Source organism: Astatotilapia calliptera, chromosome 11 (assembly GCF_900246225.1).
Source record: "Astatotilapia calliptera chromosome 11, fAstCal1.2, whole genome shotgun sequence".
In the NCBI taxonomy this organism is placed as follows: domain Eukaryota; kingdom Metazoa; phylum Chordata; class Actinopteri; order Cichliformes; family Cichlidae; genus Astatotilapia; species Astatotilapia calliptera.
The window spans coordinates 17480574-17498430 of record NC_039312.1 but is presented as its reverse complement, the minus strand read 5'-3'; the positions used below and the strand labels follow the sequence as shown (position 1 = coordinate 17498430).

Genomic DNA, 17857 nt, shown 5'->3' with positions numbered 1-17857 from the left:
ATGAATACAGAAATAAGTCACGTTTAGACCAGACAAAGCATGTGAAAGAAAAACTTAAGCCTGTTTATTTTTAGTCCACACAACCCATTTTTCAAGTCACTTTTATGTTCAAGAGCATACAGATGTCAGTGACACGTTTACCATTACAGCTGGTGTTTACATACGGCCCACTCATCTGGACTTAAAATTCATGTCTGTTCACAGGTGGTATGGAGCTAAATGCGATTATTGTTTGCTTGCAATAAAATGCAGAGACATCACGATGATGAGGATAGGTAGGAAAAACAAGCATTCAAAAAAGAAGAAGGAAAAAAAAAAAAAAAGAAGCCGAAACTGTCTCAGCAAATCCAGTGCAACCCAAGACACGTTCTGCTTTATACTAGCTGAAAACAGAAAAAAGGGTAAATAAGAATTATAGAATTTGTATTTCCTGATCATAGTTCAAATTTATCAATATACACTGTCCCTGAACAATTACTTTTGCACAGTACCTTAGATTTGTGAAGATAAATTACAAAATGGAGTCTTCCCTTTCCACAGGACATAATTTTCTTTGTAAAACCCCTGAAAAACTGACAGGCTTACCTAGTTTAACATTTTGTATTGCTACATTTTAAACAAAGATTGACAAATGAATTTTTAGCTTTGCATATATTCATAGGTTTGTGGTTTGGTGTGCATCTGCGCCAATAATCATCTCTGAAATAGCACCAAAAGACAAACACTTGACCATTCAGAGGTCAGGCATTTGTTAAATGTATGGTTTAGAAACAGCACGTTGCAAATGTGCAGAAAAGTCTAATCATTAACCCCAACATAATTATTCTTTTAAATGGCAAAGTAAACAATACTCTGCATATATATGTATATGAGACACATAAAGCTGACCCTGATGAGCAGTACGAGTCTGGCCTGACAGTTTCAACTGCTCACTTGTCTTCTGTCTCAGGGTCACTGCTGGATTTTATCATGTGCAATGGATACAAGTAAACTCAAAGCTGTCGTTTGGTACAATAATGCACTTTTAGATCTGAGTTGAGTGTAAATTTATAAAAAGGGTGCGTCGTTAACGCGTTAAGAAAAGAATCTGGTTGCCGTCCTCTCATGTATCCCATCATTTGGAGAAACAACAATCTTAAAATCTGAGGTGTCTAAAAAGTTTATACAAAAATGTATATCCAAATTATAGTTTATCCTGTGAGGGAAATATGTAAATGTTTATATTTTTCAAAAGATACTTGTGTTTACCCATAGTTACACATGAAGTTAATTAAACATATAGCACCAGCTTGTAGATCATGCCAAGCCTTGGGTTTGGTCTAAAGCGCAAATCTGTGCCGCACTAAAAGAAGTGTAACGCAGACAGCAGTGAGACAAATCGACAAATCTTCAAAGAACTTAAAGTGCCACTCCAGTCCCACGCCCGCTGCCCAGGCTTCAGCTATCTAACCACAGTACACGCTTCTTATCTAAGACAACTGATGGGGAGCTTCAAGCATTTCCATTAGGAAAGTGTCAATAGGTGTGTCACCGATCAGCTTGAAGAAGAAAAGATGCTCCAAGCACTTCAAGCCAATAGATCGCAGTGCTGGCAGTCGAAGGAGGAGCTTAGCAAACCTGCAGGGAACAGAGAGGACATCATCTCACTTAACAAGATCAAAATGTACGAGACAGGACTACAACAAAGACTGTTACAGCAGAGGACCATTACCTTCCTTGCTGCTCTGGATATTTCTGTTTGCAGTAAGCTTCCAATGATGCATAGACCTTTTCTCTGAGGAGCTCCACCTCACCGGTGTTGGAGAGCCCTTTAGCATCTACATGAAAAATGCAGAAAATTAAAAAAGCCCAAAACATTTTTTGAAGAAATAGTTAAATGTTTCTAATTTCTTCCATGTTAAGTACCTGGGTTAAACAGGACAATGGCTCGAAGGCAGCCCAGCTCTATTTTATCCATTTGCATATCTCTCATCTTATTGACCAGCTCAGTGAGAACTCTGAGAAAGAATGCAAGGTTTCAAAGCATTAAACAAAAACACTGAGCCTACACTGTGTAAGACACTCTGAACAACAAGAGGAAATGTACCTATCAAATATGGCGCCGACCTCTGCGCTCTGCACACTTTCTCTGTATCAAAAACAAAAGTCAAATTAGACAATACGTTTTTATAACACAAATCATTGCAGTCAAGTGCAGCTTATATGTTTGTATCCTGGCAATTCTTTACTTCCATCAATGTACCTGTCAAAAATGGCTCCAACTCCTGCACTGTGTGCGTTATCGCGCTGTAGCTCAGAGGCAAGAAGAACTCCATCCTTCAACGGAATGGAACGATGGGAGAACGAGGCGATAAGAAGCTCATTCCACCCTGAGAAATTAAGTCCATTTACACACAGATATGTAAAAAGCAATAAGATTTTAATTCATCATGACATTTAAAACAAAGACTCATGTGTCTCAGAGTCCTTTCTCCCTTAAGTTGTAGGCAATAATACAAAGACAGTTTAGTGCAACTGTATACACCATCCCCGCTGCTGTGAGATTTATGTCCTCAGGGTTCTGAACCACTTTCCGTATGGGGGGAAAAAATAAAAAATAAAAAAAAATAAATTGTTATTGCCACTTTCCTTTCTGGGCAAAAAACCCTTCTGGGGAATCACCAGACACATAACAACTGGAGTTAGGAACAGTCACTACTTCAAAAATATTTTCTAAAACATTTCAGCAAAATTGGGCAGAAATGTGGTCATTCACTCACAGCCTTTTAAGTTTCCTCTACACTTTGTTTTTACTAGACATTCTCGTACACTAATTCTTAGCACTGCTTAGTTTTATAGGGTATGCAATTTATTGCGATTTTGCAATTTTTTGCAAGGTATGCAATTTATAGAGTATTCAAGTACACAAATATAATTAAACGGCTCCAAACAACAATAACTTAGATAGCAATGTAACTGTATGTTAAGAATTACAATAACCAGCATAAAAGGACATATTTGGCCACTTCAGAAGAATACTGTATGGTGCCTTTGATAAACTTATAACATCAAAGCTGATCAGATCACTTGTGTGTGCTTGTTCATACCTGCACGCAGAAGGATGACCTGATCATCAAGGGGCAGTTCAGAGAAATGAGGGATTCTCTTTGCCCACTCCACCAGGGCAAACAGCTGTTTGTCTGCAGTCTGACAGATGTTGCTAACAGCATCATGTGGCTGAAACAAAACAAAAAAAGACAATCAATGCTTCCAGTAATTTTAGTAAGCTTTCATCTTAATAAACATAGCTATCACTCTGTTTATAGTGCTGCCATGTAAATGCATTTACGTTCCAACCACTCACCGAGTTTCCTGCAGAGCCTCCGTCTGAGTGAAGCTCAGTCTTTTGCTCCACAGCCGTCTCTGCCTCCAAGATCTTCTCCACAGGCATCTCGTCATTCACTCCAACACTGAATTCCAGCTCGCCTTCCCGCTCTCGGTTCCTCTGTCGTTCCTCTTGTACCGCTGCATCACACAAAACACACAAACAGACCATCAATGATGCTTGTAAGAGTTAAAATGCAAAGTGTTCTGACTATGTGCAATCATTTTCTGATGCACTGAGAAAGTCTGCTATACAGACAAAACTTAGTAAGAGCAATATAGATGTATATGACTTTTAATGTAGTGAATTGTTATCAATTTTAACTGAGTGGTGGGACCCAAAATTCAATTGAATTTTACTTTATCTTATTTATGTAGTACTAAATCAAAACAACAGTCGCATCAAGGCTCTTTATACTGTAGGGTAAAGACCCTACAGTATTACAAAGGAAACCCAAAGAATCAGTCGACCCCCTATGAGCAAGCCCTTGGTGACACTGGGAAGGAAAAACTCCTTTTTAAAAGGAAGTAATCCTTTGGCACAACCAGCTTCATGGAGGGGCAGCCACCTGCTGCGACTGGTTGGGGGTGAGCGGAGGCACCAAAGTGCGGGTTGAGGACAAAGAAAAGGGAGCAGAGGGAGAAAGCAAAGAAGCCACACCGTGGGAGGGAGCCACAGTTTAATAATTACTGCTGCTGGTTGAAACCTCTAAATGCAACAGTGATGTATAAACACACAAAGTGAAAAGAAGAAAGGTTCAGGGCCCAAATTCCCCAGCAGCCTAAGCCTACTGCAGCATAACTAAGAGAGGGTTCTAGCCCCAGCTATAAACTTGATCAAAAAGCAAAGTTTTAAATCTAATCTTAAAAGAATAGGCATTTGTCTCCCCAGTACAAACTGGGAGCTGGTTTTACAGTAGAGGGGCCTGATAGCTGAAGCTCTGTCTCCCATTTTACTTTCAGAAACCCCAGGGTGGGGCAGTATATGATGGGAAATGATCATTCAAAACTTTGTATATGAGAAGGATTTTAAATTCAATTCTGGATTCGACAAGAAGGCAATGAAGAAAATCTAATATGAGAGAAATATTTTTAGTCCCAGTTAGCACTCACACTGCTGTGTTTTGGAATTACTTGAGGCCTTTCTGGGAGTATTTAGTGTGAGATGAGGATAATGAATAACAATAGCCCAGCCTACATATAATAAATGCATGAACTAGATTTTCAGCATCAGTCTGAGACATGCTTAATTTTCTTTTAGTCACATTGCAAAAATTAAACAACGCGGTGCTACATATTTGTTTTTAGTGCATGCTGAAGAATATGACTCACAGTGTTCAAAGCTAAAGTAAAGAATCTGGTTAGACATCATGTTTTAAAGATGAAGACAAGTTCACTGGATCTAATTTACAGTGGAAATGAAACACAATTATCTACTGTTGTGTATTAATGTGTACAACCAGATGTTCAATCAAGTTCAAACTATAAATAAATTAGGGTTTTCTGCTCAGAACCTTAGGGTCAAATCAGAACTCGACTCTATATAATATCTGTGTGGATGTTCACCAGTGGAAGCTCACTCAGTAGAGAGTGGTTTATGTAGCACAAGAATGAAGCTAAGCATAAACATACAAATACAAGCCTTTGAACCCAAAAACAAAAAAAATGTTTTGGACCAACTCAAAATAATCTTTCTCTATTTAAAGCAGTCAAGCAGCCGTGCAAGTTAATTTGAAGGTTTTCACACATGCTCTTCCTCCCGCCCCATTTTTCCAGAATTTTCAAAACTGACTATGAATTGTTGTATTGGTATTATATTACTTAAAACTTAAGTAATTTTGAAGCAGTATAAGCAACACAAGCCAGGACTCTTCTTAAAATGCTGACACTGAGGGATAATCTGCCATTATCACTAGGCAATCAGACACTGAAAACTGCAGCTATACGAATCCGATCTGTGCCCTTAACAGCAATCAAAATTAGAACTCCTTGGATTACTGTTTATTAGACCACATACGTGCCACATACTACATTTGGCAGTCATCACTCTCCATCATTCCATCATTCTCAGGTCAAATTCACACACAAATGTCATGAACTTTGCATTTCTAACAATTTCTAATTCTCCATGTGACATTAAAATACAGTATCCTCAAGAATTCAATGTCATACTCATCCATCCTTCAACTTTTCCATCTTCTGTTATGTCCTTTACAAGTTTGATTGCTAGTGAAAGATGGAGAAAGATTTGAATTGGAGACAGGTTAGTTGCACCAGCCCCAACAAACCTGTCTGTCCTAATGTATGTTATCAATAGTCCACATTTACTTAAACTGTTTTATTTAGGCTTAACTCTGTATAATTAATAACTTCATGAAATTTTAATTCACAGCTAGTTTTTTTTTTTTTACCGCTAACATACAACATTTTGACTTATCACTGTGGGTACAGTTACATGTAAGACAAGTCAGAACAAAACGCGTTGCTAAACCGTCTGACTGCCAAACAAGCTCTCTACGGCAATATTCTAATACTTTGCATACCTTCCCTCTTCATTCCCATGGCCAGGCACTTCTGGTAGCGGCAGTACTGGCAGCGATTGCGCTGGCGTTTGTCAACCAGGCACTCTTTGTTATCTCTGCAGGTGTAACTCAGGTCTTTTCGCACAGTTCGTTTAAAGAAACCTTTGCAACCCTCACAGCTGTACACTCCATAGTGCTTGCCTGTAACATAAGGGGGGGGGGGAACGAACGTTACGGCCCAATGAGAAGACTGGAAGGAAGACAACATCAACCTGCATGTATGAGTTGGGGAAACTTTTTGCTATCATTCGTAATAAGTAAGATCCACTACATGAAAGTGTTATCATGGGTTGAAATATTCGTTGGCTGATGTTTCACTTCTGTCCTTTACCTTGTGCTGATTAAGTTCACTCACCAGAAGAGCGGTCCCCACAGATGACACACAGTCGTTTCTGAGACAACATTATTCCCGGGCTGTGAGCCTGCATGGGCCTCAGGCCAAACGGAGGCTTGATGTCTTCTGAGCTGCTGACAGAGTGCATCCCTGATATAGGCGCTGACGATGAAATCTGGGTACGATTGCAACCAAATAAAACAAGGGAAACAATGTAACAATGTCATTATTTGTATGTAATGGCCAGACAGTATTTTCCACCAATTTGAATAACCGGAGGCTAGGGCTGTCAAAATTAGGCAAAGAAAAAACCCAAAAACAAAACAAAAAACACTGTTTATTCCTTCAAAAATATCTTCAAATATCTAAATTATATCCACAAGAAGGCAAATTGATACGAGACTCATTCTTACTTTTGTGAGTGCATTTAAACTGGGATAATTAGTGTGGATATTTAGCTCTGGTCACTGGGAAAAAAACACGTATACCCCAAATGGATGACAAAAACCTGATGGCTGTTTCTAGATGAAATTGATCATGTGCTACACTAAAAACCTCCAAATTTTGAGTTCACACTATAACTTTGAGTTTCTCACCATCACCTATTCATGTATATCTACTAATTAAGGTATCTTATGTTGTTCTGATTTTTCCACATAATATGGCATAAGTCATGTGAACAGCGAAATACTAAGAGTCACAGCTACTGATTTAACAACTTTTACTCTGCAATATCCAGCGGTGCATCCTACACAGCTTATGACAGACACTATTTCTTAGTTATTTTCATTTTTTCACATAAATACAGAAATATTTTCATAATCAAATGCCCTTTTGTTATTAGCACTAACTGTGACAATTTTTGCTTACAACGCCTTCTGTTAGGAGCCATTATTCAAAAATGCCTGCCTCTATAAGTGGAGTAATGTAAATAGTCAGTAAAGTGTTTGTTTTTTCCCCACTACAGTGTACCTTAAGTGGCTGTGTATATTCGGCCCAGTTTAAACAAGCATCATGGCTCTCAGGCTACAAAATTAAAAATAAGAGTTAAGTGCACTGTGACATCAGTACAATACATACACCTTCATGCATATGAATTACCTGACTGTTGCTGATGGGTCCAAATCCCAGAGAGTGTGGCACCACTGGGGAGTTAAGTGAGGGACTGATGACTGAAAACGGAGATCCTAAGATGCTGGTGGGGCTGTTGGAGGCTGAGCTGTTAGGTTGCTGTGAGGACATGGCTTGTAAGCTGCCCGCTGAAAAGAAAAACGTCCCGTTCGAAGGATATCAATCTGAAAGTGATAAAAAAATAAAAAAAAATAAAAAAAGGAATATAATAAGCTATGGAAACCTTTCTGATCGATCTTGATTAAAAGATAACAGAGACTGACTTTGACAATTATTATTTTGAGCTAAAGTTGCCAAACATGATTTGGTTGCAACTTCTCAAAAAAAAAAAAAAGAAAAAGGAAAAAACGAGGGGGGGGGGGGGTGTATTTTGTTAATCATTACACATTTGGTGTCTTTCAGTTCTCAAGTGTTGAGAGTTTGCCAAGATTACATCATTATTTCTCCCATTTCAGAAATAAAGTAGTGGAAGTCTTATAGCTGCGATTGCATTAAGTGGCAGAGAAACCAATTTTCCATAAGTGAGTTATATGGACAGAAATCTGTGCCATCAGAAACTAAATTTGAATAAATTAAATTTGAATTGCTCAGATTGAATCTGAATTGTAACTTGAATAAATGCTTTTGAAAACTGAATTTGAATTAGTCTAATTTGAAATTGAATTTATGGTTTGAAAATGATCATCACTAAATTGAAATTGAATTTTATATTTTGAAAATGAATTGATTTGCTTTGAAACTGCATTTTATCCTTTAAAAATTCAGCTCTCGAATAATTTCAGATTCACTTCTCACCATTCAGTTTCAGGTCTACAATTCAATTTCAGTTCCAAAATTCAGTTTTTTGGAACTTACATCCGGTTCCGGTTAAAGAGCAGATTAATAGAACTACGTTTTACTAGCGGACCGAAAGTGTTACTGACGGGAATCTACAGCGTCTTGAGCTGAATTAAGACTTCAGAAGTCATTCGTCATATCGAATGACCAGTGGATGAACTCTCAGGTTGGTAATAAATGTATTACATGTATAAGAACAAGCTTCATGTTAACAAATGATTGCCGTAAGGTAACTTTTATGCTTATTGTAGCTGCTAGCTAAAAACGCTAATTTAGCGTAGTTTGCCCTGGATTCAGCTTTGACAAACAAATATGATCGACTGTTTCTAGTAGAATTCCAAAGTTGTCATCTTGTACCCTCTCAGAGTACCCCCTCTGTATGCTTGCAGAGACCCCTACAGTAGGGAAACATGCAAAACGGTGTCCAAACCTTTGTATTTTAGCTTTATTTATGTCTTACACAGTATCCCAACTCTTTAGCTAAAGTGAATAGTTAGTCTAATTCATTAGTGCAGCATTACTGGATCACCTCTGTTTGAAGTGATATAATATGATATAAAACTATCACTGTGTTTAACTACCATAATAATTCTTAGGGTACTGAGTGCATGCTTAATTAGATTTTTTTTTTTTTTTTTTTTTTTTAAACATACTGCTCCATTACTATGTTTGACAAGCTCAAGACGCTGTAGATTCCCGTCAGTAACACTTTCGGTCCGCTAGTAAAACGTAGTTCTATTAATCTGCTCTTGAACCGGAACCGGATGTAAGTTTCAAAAAACTGAATTTTGGAACTGAAATTGAATTGTAGACCTGAAAACTGAATGGTGAGAAGTGAATCTGAAATTATTCGAGAGCTGAATTTTTAAAGGATAAAATGCCGTTTCAAAGCAAATCAATTAATTTTCAAAATATAAAATGCAATTTCAATTTAGTGATGATCATTTTCAAACTATAAATTCAATTTCAAATTAGACTAATTCAAATTCAATTTTCAAAAGCATTTATTCAAGTTACAATTCAGATTCAATCTGAGCAATTCAAATTCAAATTTAACTTATTCAAATTTAGTTTCTGATGGCACAGATTTCTGCCCATAGAGTTAGCTGGCCACGTACAAATCTATAACCATAAATCACTGAACATAAAAAGGTCCGTTTATTTAGCTAAGTTGAACTCAAAAATCTTCCCCCCCCAAAAAAACAAACAAACAAGCAAATCACCCCTCCTCAAAAAACTGGACAAATAAAAGGGAAATAATTCTCGTGGCAGGTAATGTTTGTACGTACAAATATTTGCTTACATTAATCAGTGTGCGTTAGCGTTTCATGTTTGCCAAAATGTTGCTAAAGGTACGCAGCAGCGCTACCGCCGAGTCACTATTAAGTACATACCAGACCTTACTAGAACAAAAAGCAAATACATTGTCCGTATTCTGTAAAAACTACAACGCCTAACTAATTACGACAAATACACAATGTCGGAGTTTGCCTTTATCGATAGCTCGTTAGCTGCAAATCTTCGGCTTCAAAGATCCATGCTATACAACAACATTAGCAAACATTAGCTTTGGTTTTCACACGTCTAAGTGATACTACCTTCTGTAGTTTTTTGTAAAACTGGGATATAGCAAACAGACCTTGTTTCGCATCTAAAAATGTTGCATAATAATCGACAGTCCGCAAATGAATCCGCTCGACCTGCATTTGCTAAGATTAGCTTGTTAGCTTAATTTACGGCTAATATAGCCAACATTAGCTCGATGCTAGATTCAGGGGTAATACCCCAAGGAAGCGACTGTTCACAACTACCTCATGGTTGTTGGAAGATTGGAATTACATACCAGACACACCTTCGAAGCATTGTTGAGAATCACTTCTAGATAAAGGCCGAGTCTCAGACACAGTTTGCTTCGGTCAGAAGCTGTTGTTGTTTACAGGCCATGATGGCTCAGTGCTACAATCGACTTGAGCCAAAATGTCCCACGGGACCACCCATAACAGCACCGTCATATGACACCCCCGCTGCAGAGGTTCAGCTTGATTTAGTATTTAATCACAGCTAATTTGGTTGGCGATTATCGCGTCACAATTGTATGCAGTATTTGAGTTTAAATAATATCTATCTTCTCAATATATACTGTTATCAAATTCAGCACACTACGCTCCAAAAATACACGACATCAAAAGGCCATCCGTGATGCGTTCAAGAAACACTGAACATTTCATACCTGCACAAATACAAGCGAGTGATTGTTTTGGGTATGATAGGGGGAGTGGTAAACAAAAATGTAAGTAAACAGTAGTAAATTCAGCCAGAAACTGTGTGTGTTTTCGCGTAGCCCAATTATGGCATGCTATTATTTAAGAATCTGAGCAAGCTGTTTTAAACAGCCACACCTACAAAAAGAGTTGGAATGTTTTCCCTTTGACAGAAGGAAGGGGTATATACAGTATTGCACAACTTGTTCTTGCACCAGTGATTTATTTGTGCAGTAATATTTTCCACTATTCAAAATATTGAACACAGTGTTCTGTTCTTCTAAAGACCATTTTTGTCCAACGTTTTTTCTCCTGGGCTGGAGAATGACTTGCACTTTTGTTCTCATGAATTAGTTGCACTGCCTCCTAAAACCTCAAAAGCTGAGGTTCAGTTTATTTTGTACCATTTGCAGGACATTTTACAACAAAACAAATTTGTTTTATTTCAGTTAGAACAACTAGACATTGACACCTGCATTCTAGACCTACCTGGTGAATATTCTCATATAAATTCATCTCAACAAACAAGAAAACTCATATGGCCTACAGTATGCAGGCAATCAAAATAAACTTGAAAAACTGCTTTGCTTTTTGTTAGTTGGTGAGAAGGTGGCTGTTAACAAGCCAGGTGGCATTCCTCCTGCAAACACTGTGCTGCCTGAAACTGCTTGCACCTTATAGGAGCAGCAGCTGATCAGAACAGAGCAATATGGTGAGCAGTATTATATGTGTAACATCTTTTGGCTTGTTGCTTTGCAGTTTGTCATCATGACTGAAAACAATAGACTAACCACGATGAAAAGGACCTCTGCTGCTTATTTGACTTTTTTGTCAGGTTAGTATGATACATTTGTATTTACAATTTATATAAATTTAGCTATATAACGTTTGATTAAACATAACATGATGAAAAAGAAATATTTTTTCTGTACTTCCACAGTTTTTTGCTTTTTCACACTGGGATCTTCAGACTTTCACCATATTACTCTCACTGAGAACTACACACAAGCCAAGAGTTATTGCAGAGATATGTACACTGATTTAGCAACAATTTACAACTTAGAAGATATGAATAATCTGATTTCTTTAGCTTCAAATATAACTGAAAACACTTGGATAGGACTGGAGATCGGAGCTGTGTGGATGTGGCATTGGTCTTTGCCTGGTCAATTAACAGATTTTTTTAAGTGGAAATCAGGAGAAGTAATAACGAATAATCAAGAAGAATGTGCAGCATTGGATCAATTTGGTGGGTGGTTTGTCAGTGCCTGTGGAGTTCTAAGAAAGTTTGTTTGTCAAGGTAAGTAAAATTACAATAATTTATTTCAGAGATCAATAATAACAATAATACTAATAATAATACATTTAATTACATTACAGGGACACATACTGGTGATTTCATTTTTGTTAATGAGTCCAAATCGTGGTGGGATGCTCAGAGTCATTGCAGGGGCTTGCCATCTGATCTAGTTAGCATACACTCTGAAGCAGAGAATATGGCAGTGCTCAGCGTGTCTGCATCACAAACTGTCTGGATTGGGCTGTTCAAAGATCCCTGGAAATGGTCGGATGGAAGTAACTCATCTTTTCGTTTCTGGAGAGCTTCTCAGCCCAGCTATCTTCCAAATCAGGATTGTGTTGCTGCAGTATTTCAAGATAATGGGAAGTGGAATAAGCAAAGCTGCAGTAACCAACTCAATTTTGTTTGCCATGGGGGTAAGTTTGTGTTATTTATTTATAAATTGTATGTATTTACTATGTCAGCAAAATTATATTATAACTTTTTGTTTTCTATTACACAAGACACAACAATCTATATCTGTCCACTCATTACTCACTTTTACATCAGGGAAATCATTTTCAACACTGCCATTCACAATAGACAGTGACCTGTAATTGAGACAAATGTACTTCAAATTAATTTGATTGCAGCTGCTGCTACCAAACAGTCAAGCACCATTACCACAACAGAAGGAACAGCTGCAGGTGGAGTGAGAACACCAAATACCACAGAGTTTATGTCACCTACATCAAGTACTCATCTCCAAAGTACAACTACAGAAATGTCATCTTTGACACAGCCACCTCCTGCAACTACTGTGAATTTAACTACAGGTGGTGACTCTATATTAAAAACCCCGGGAGGAATTTCAGCCCAGATCTCAACAATACAGACAGGGATTCAGTCCCAAACACTACAGAACATATAGAGATTCATCCCAGAACAACTACAATACAGAAAGAGACTTCAGCCCAGAACACTACAGCATACATAGAGACTTCAACCCCAAACACTACAGCATACATAGGGACTTCACTCCAGAACACTACAGCATACATAGAGACTTCAACCCCAAACACTACAACATACATAGAGACTTCAACCCCAAACACTACAGCATACATAGGGCTTCAGCCCAAACACTCAGCGATACCATAGGGGACTTCAACCCCAAACACTACAGCATACATCAGGGACTTCCCCCAAATAATTCAACCCAAACCCACTTACAGCATACATAGGGACTTCAACCCCAAACACTACAGCATTACATCAGGGACTTCAACCCCGAAACACTACAGCATACATAGAGACTTCAACCGCCAGAACACTACAGCATCCATAAGAGACTTCAACCCCAAACACTACAGCATACATCAGGGACTTCAACCCCAAACACTACAAGGCATACATAGGGACTTCAGCCCCAGAACACTATACAGCATACATAGAGACTTCAGCCCAAACACTACAGCATACATAGGGACTTCAAACCCCAAAACACTACAGCCATACATAGAGCCTTCAACCTCCAACACTACAGCATACATAGGGACATTCAGCCCAGAACACTACAGCATACATAGGGACTTCAACCCCAAACACTACAAGCATACATCAGAGACTTCAACCCCAAACACTACAGCATACATAGGGGACTTCAACCCCAGAACCTACAGGCATACATAGGACTTTCAACCCCAAACACTACAGCATACATCAGGGACTTCAACCCCAGAACACTACAGCCATACATGGGCTTCAGCCCAGAACCACTACAGCATACATAGAGACTTCCAACCCCAAACACTAGCAGCATACATAGGGACTTCAAGCCCCAGAACACATACAGCAATACATAGGGACTTCAACCCCAAACACTACAGCATACATAGGGACTTCAGCCCAGAACACTACAGCATACATAGAGACTTCAACCCCAAACACTACAGCATACATAGGGACTTCAACCCCAAACACTACAGCATACATAGAGACTTCAACCCCAAACACTACAGCATACATAGGGACTTCAGCCCAGAACACTACAGCATACATAGGGACTTCAACCCCAAACACTACAGCATACATAGAGACTTCAACCCCAAACACTACAGCATACATAGAGACTTCAACCCCAAACACTACAGCATACATAGGGACTTCAGCCCCAAACACTACAGCATACATAGAGACTTCAACCCCAAACACTACAGCATACATAGGGACTTCAACCCCAAACACTACAGCATACATAGGGACTTCAGCCCAGAACACTACAGCATACATAGAGACTTCAACCCCAAACACTACAGCATACATAGGGACTTCACTCCAGAACACTACAGCATACATAGAGACTTCAGCCCAGAACACTACAGCATACATAGGGACTTCAACCCCAAACACTACAGCACACATAGGGACTTCACTCCAGAACACTACAGCATACATAGGGACTTCAACCCCAAACACTACAGCATACATAGAGACTTCAACCCCAAACACTACAGCATACATAGGGACTTCAACCCCAAACACTACAGCATACATAGGGACTTCAACCCCAAACACTACAGCATACATAGGGACTTCAACCCCAAACACTACAGCATACATAGGGACTTCAACCCCAAACACTACAGCATACATAGAGACTTCAACCCCAAACACTACAGCATACATAGAGACTTCAACCCCAAACACTACAGCATACATAGAGACTTCAACCCCAAACACTACAGCATACATAGAGACTTCAACCCCAAACACTACAGCATACATAGGGACTTCAACCCCAAACACTACAGCATACATAGAGACTTCAACCCCAAACACTACAGCATACATAGAGACTTCAACTCCAAACACTACAGCATACATAGGGACTTCAACCCCAAACACTACAGCATACATAGAGACTTCAACCCCAAACACTACAGCATACATAGAGACTTCAACCCCAAACACTACAGCATACATAGGGACTTCAACCCCAAACACTACAGCATACATAGAGACTTCAACCCCAAACACTACAGCATACATAGAGACTTCAACTCCAAACACTACAGCATACATAGGGACTTCAACCCCAAACACTACAGCATACATAGAGACTTCAACCCCAAACACTACAGCATACATAGAGACTTCAACCCCAAACACTACAGCATACATAGAGACTTCAACTCCAAACACTACAGCATACATAGGGACTTCAACCCCAAACACTACAGCATACATAGGGACTTCAACCCCAAACACTACAGCATACATAGGGACTTCAACCCCAAACACTACAGCATACATAGGGACTTCAACCCCAAACACTACAGCATACATAGAGACTTCAACCCCAAACACTACAGCATACATAGGGACTTTAGCCCAGAACACCACACATTCCTCAATCGTAACGGCCAGTGTAATCAGTCAAAATTTGCACCCAGGTATGTTTAAAATTTCACATCTTTGATTTTGTTTTGCATTGCATATTATGCAATTAAGTAATTCTCTTCACGTTTTCTTCCAGAAGGAAACATGATATTAATTCAAGAAAACATGACATGGATTGAAGCTCTGAGTTACTGCAGGAAACATTATTTTGATCTTGTTGACATTAAGACCAAAAACATACAGGACCAGGTTGCTCAAAAGGCAAAGAATGCTACATCATCCTATGTGTGGCTGGGTCTACGCTACACTGTTCAATTTAATTTTTGGTTCTGGATTAGGTCAACGTCTAGCTGTTACCAGAACTGGTTACCAGGAGAAGGACCTCAAAGGGATTATGGCAGTGCTGTTAGTGGTGCCATGGAGGCCACTGGGGGGCAGCAGTGGGTAGGTTTGCCCGAGACAGAAAAACTGAATTTTATCTGCAACACATGTGCTGGATGAATGAGGGCCAGTGCCTCTTAATGTAATGCAAATGTTAACATTTTCATTGTGCTGTATGAAAAAATTAACACATTTTCCTATACTGACATGTGCACCCCTTGGTTTAAAATTCATGCTGTGTTCAGTTACACCATCAATCCAGTGAACCTTGGGGGCCGTGATCCTGATTGTTTCAATGCTAAGTTATGACATCATATCTCTGTTGAAATACAGCTGCCTCCTCTGTTGTTAATATTGAATTTAAATAGATATGAAAATGTTTTTTAATCTTTGCATTTAATGAATATGACATTTTCTACATGTGTCATTTACAAGAGCAGGCATCGTTTAATCCCTCACCCAGCCGGCCGAACAAGAGGAAAAGAAAGTAAATGGTAAATGGCCTGTATTTGTATAGCGCTTTACTAGTCCCTAAGGACCTCAAAGCGCTTTACACATCTAGTCATCCACCCATTCACACACTCGTGATGGCAAGCTACAATGTAGCCACAGCCACCCTGGGGCGCACTGACAGAGGCGAGGCTGCCGGACAATACAGACGTTCACCCTCCTTCCTTTACCCTTGAGGTACACAGAGAATTGATAAACCATGGAAGCAGGACATGATGAAGCCTTATTCAATATGATAAACTGTATATAAATTTTATCTATAGCAGAATTGCATATGTCAAAGAAGTTGATACAAAATAGTATGTTTTGTATGTTTATCTGTTTTTATATACATAACAAAATGTCTTATTTTTTTAAGTAAATAAATAATCCCTCCAAATACCTGTGTTATTCTTTATCAATTTATAAATGATTATATCTCCTTATATAGCTTCTTGATATCACAAATGAAACCATACAACACAGGAAATATCATGTGCTTGATACTATAATTTATTATATCTACTGTCAATTAAAAAACATTAAAAATCAAATAGTGATATTAGGCATGCACCACGATGAGCAGCTAAACTACTAAATTATAGAAAACATGCATTCATTTGCAAATATTACATTTTCTAATACCTTTCTAGAATGTTAGCACTGGTTTATGTTTTATTAGTATCTAAGAACATTTGCAGTGTGGATTTCAATAACTCCATAAAGTCAGTAAATAGCAGCTTGAAATTCACTGCTATATCTTTTTTAACTGCTTTTGCATCCAAGATGAAAATCATGTCACTTCTCAATTCTACGGATCATTACACAAGTGTGTCACAGGTTTTCCCTGATCAGCCATTGGTCAGTGAGTCTCCCATCAGTTCAATGTTAATGTTCCAATAGGGCGCAGTCAGTCAATCAGTCTGTGGACTACTCCCTCCCCTCCTTTTCTCACCCTCATCTCCTCTTGTGTGCTGTCCAGCTGGCTCTGACCCCTGACCTTTCACCCTCACTCCTGACCTTTGGCAACATTCCCACGCCACACCCTTTTGTGCAAATCTCTCCATCCTAAACCACTGGTCACTCCCTCTGAATTTTAAGAGATTATGGTGAAACATGATGCATTTCCACTGCGATCAGTGCAATGCAACCTAATTTGGCCTAATCCCAATTCAAGTGTGAGATGTGAAACTTACAAAGCAATCTGAGTGTGTGGAAAGTAACACAACAAAAAATATATCTAGTGATTTAGTCTAAAAACTATACATATAATGTTCAATAAATCTAAAATAGCAACTAAACATTGCAATTAGTCAATGCAATCTCTGCAAAGTAGTGCAAGGTTTATCCAAAATTCATCCATAGATGTGGTCAGCAAACACACTTCAATTTGGGCAATATTTTTGATATTCAAATTTAAGAAAATTTCAGGTCTTCGTGTCTTACTACCTGCCTTTGACTGCCCTATCTTTCCTCTCTCTCCATACCTTATGTTAGTGTGGAGCCCTATGCAGATCCCACCCTTCTGTCACTTTCACAGTTAATTGTAGAAAAGGAGATTTTCTTCATTGAAGCCCAGTCTCTTAGGTAACCTCACTCCTGCATGAAATGAGATGGACATCGGTGAAGAGACAGAGAGGGGGACAAGGGACAGGCAAAATGAACGAGAAGTAGTGGAAGATGGATGCAGAGGAAAGCGGACTTAGAAATATTTATTAAAAACACCCTCAAAAAGTAAGAAAAAATAGCTTAATGTTCCATGTGCATATGGATACATGATTAATAACAACTTTGCTGG

The 17857-nt window shown here is 38.7% G+C and overlaps 3 protein-coding genes across 6 annotated transcripts; 2 read left to right on the top strand and 1 right to left on the bottom strand.

Moving 5' to 3' along the window:
• Nucleotides 1-40: 40 nt before the first annotated feature.
• On the bottom strand, nt 41-10435 carry LOC113032455 (retinoic acid receptor RXR-beta-A-like). Of its 4 annotated transcripts, none has more exons than XM_026185383.1 (12): nt 10091-10435; nt 7381-7574; nt 6301-6454; nt 5907-6086; nt 5536-5589; nt 3344-3504; nt 3087-3216; nt 2243-2369; nt 2087-2128; nt 1906-1997; nt 1712-1817; nt 41-1617 (listed from the first exon to the last, which is right to left on the bottom strand). In XM_026185383.1, exons 2-12 carry the CDS (start codon nt 7519-7521, stop codon nt 1470-1472), a joined length of 1335 nt encoding a protein of 444 aa, XP_026041168.1. In that variant the 5' UTR covers nt 7522-7574; nt 10091-10435; the 3' UTR covers nt 41-1469. The 4 variants fall into 4 exon arrangements, with proteins under 4 accessions (XP_026041168.1, XP_026041169.1, XP_026041170.1 ...); XM_026185384.1 differs by having other exon boundaries at nt 10100-10435; XM_026185385.1 differs by lacking the exon at nt 10091-10435 and adding an exon at nt 9887-10053.
• A 765-nt stretch (nt 10436-11200) lies between these two features.
• On the top strand, nt 11201-12913 carry LOC113032830 (macrophage mannose receptor 1-like). Its single transcript, XM_026185971.1, has 4 exons — nt 11201-11343; nt 11449-11808; nt 11889-12224; nt 12441-12913. Exons 1-4 carry the CDS (start codon nt 11235-11237, stop codon nt 12716-12718), a joined length of 1083 nt encoding a protein of 360 aa, XP_026041756.1. The 5' UTR covers nt 11201-11234; the 3' UTR covers nt 12719-12913.
• A 631-nt stretch (nt 12914-13544) lies between these two features.
• On the top strand, nt 13545-16084 carry LOC113032105 (uncharacterized). The gene is made up of 3 exons (XM_026184768.1): nt 13545-13554; nt 13643-15242; nt 15326-16084. The coding sequence occupies exons 1-3, from the start codon at nt 13545-13547 to the stop codon at nt 15366-15368; spliced, it is 1653 nt and encodes a 550-aa protein (XP_026040553.1). The 3' UTR covers nt 15369-16084.
• The last annotated feature ends 1773 nt before the right edge of the window (nt 16085-17857 follow it).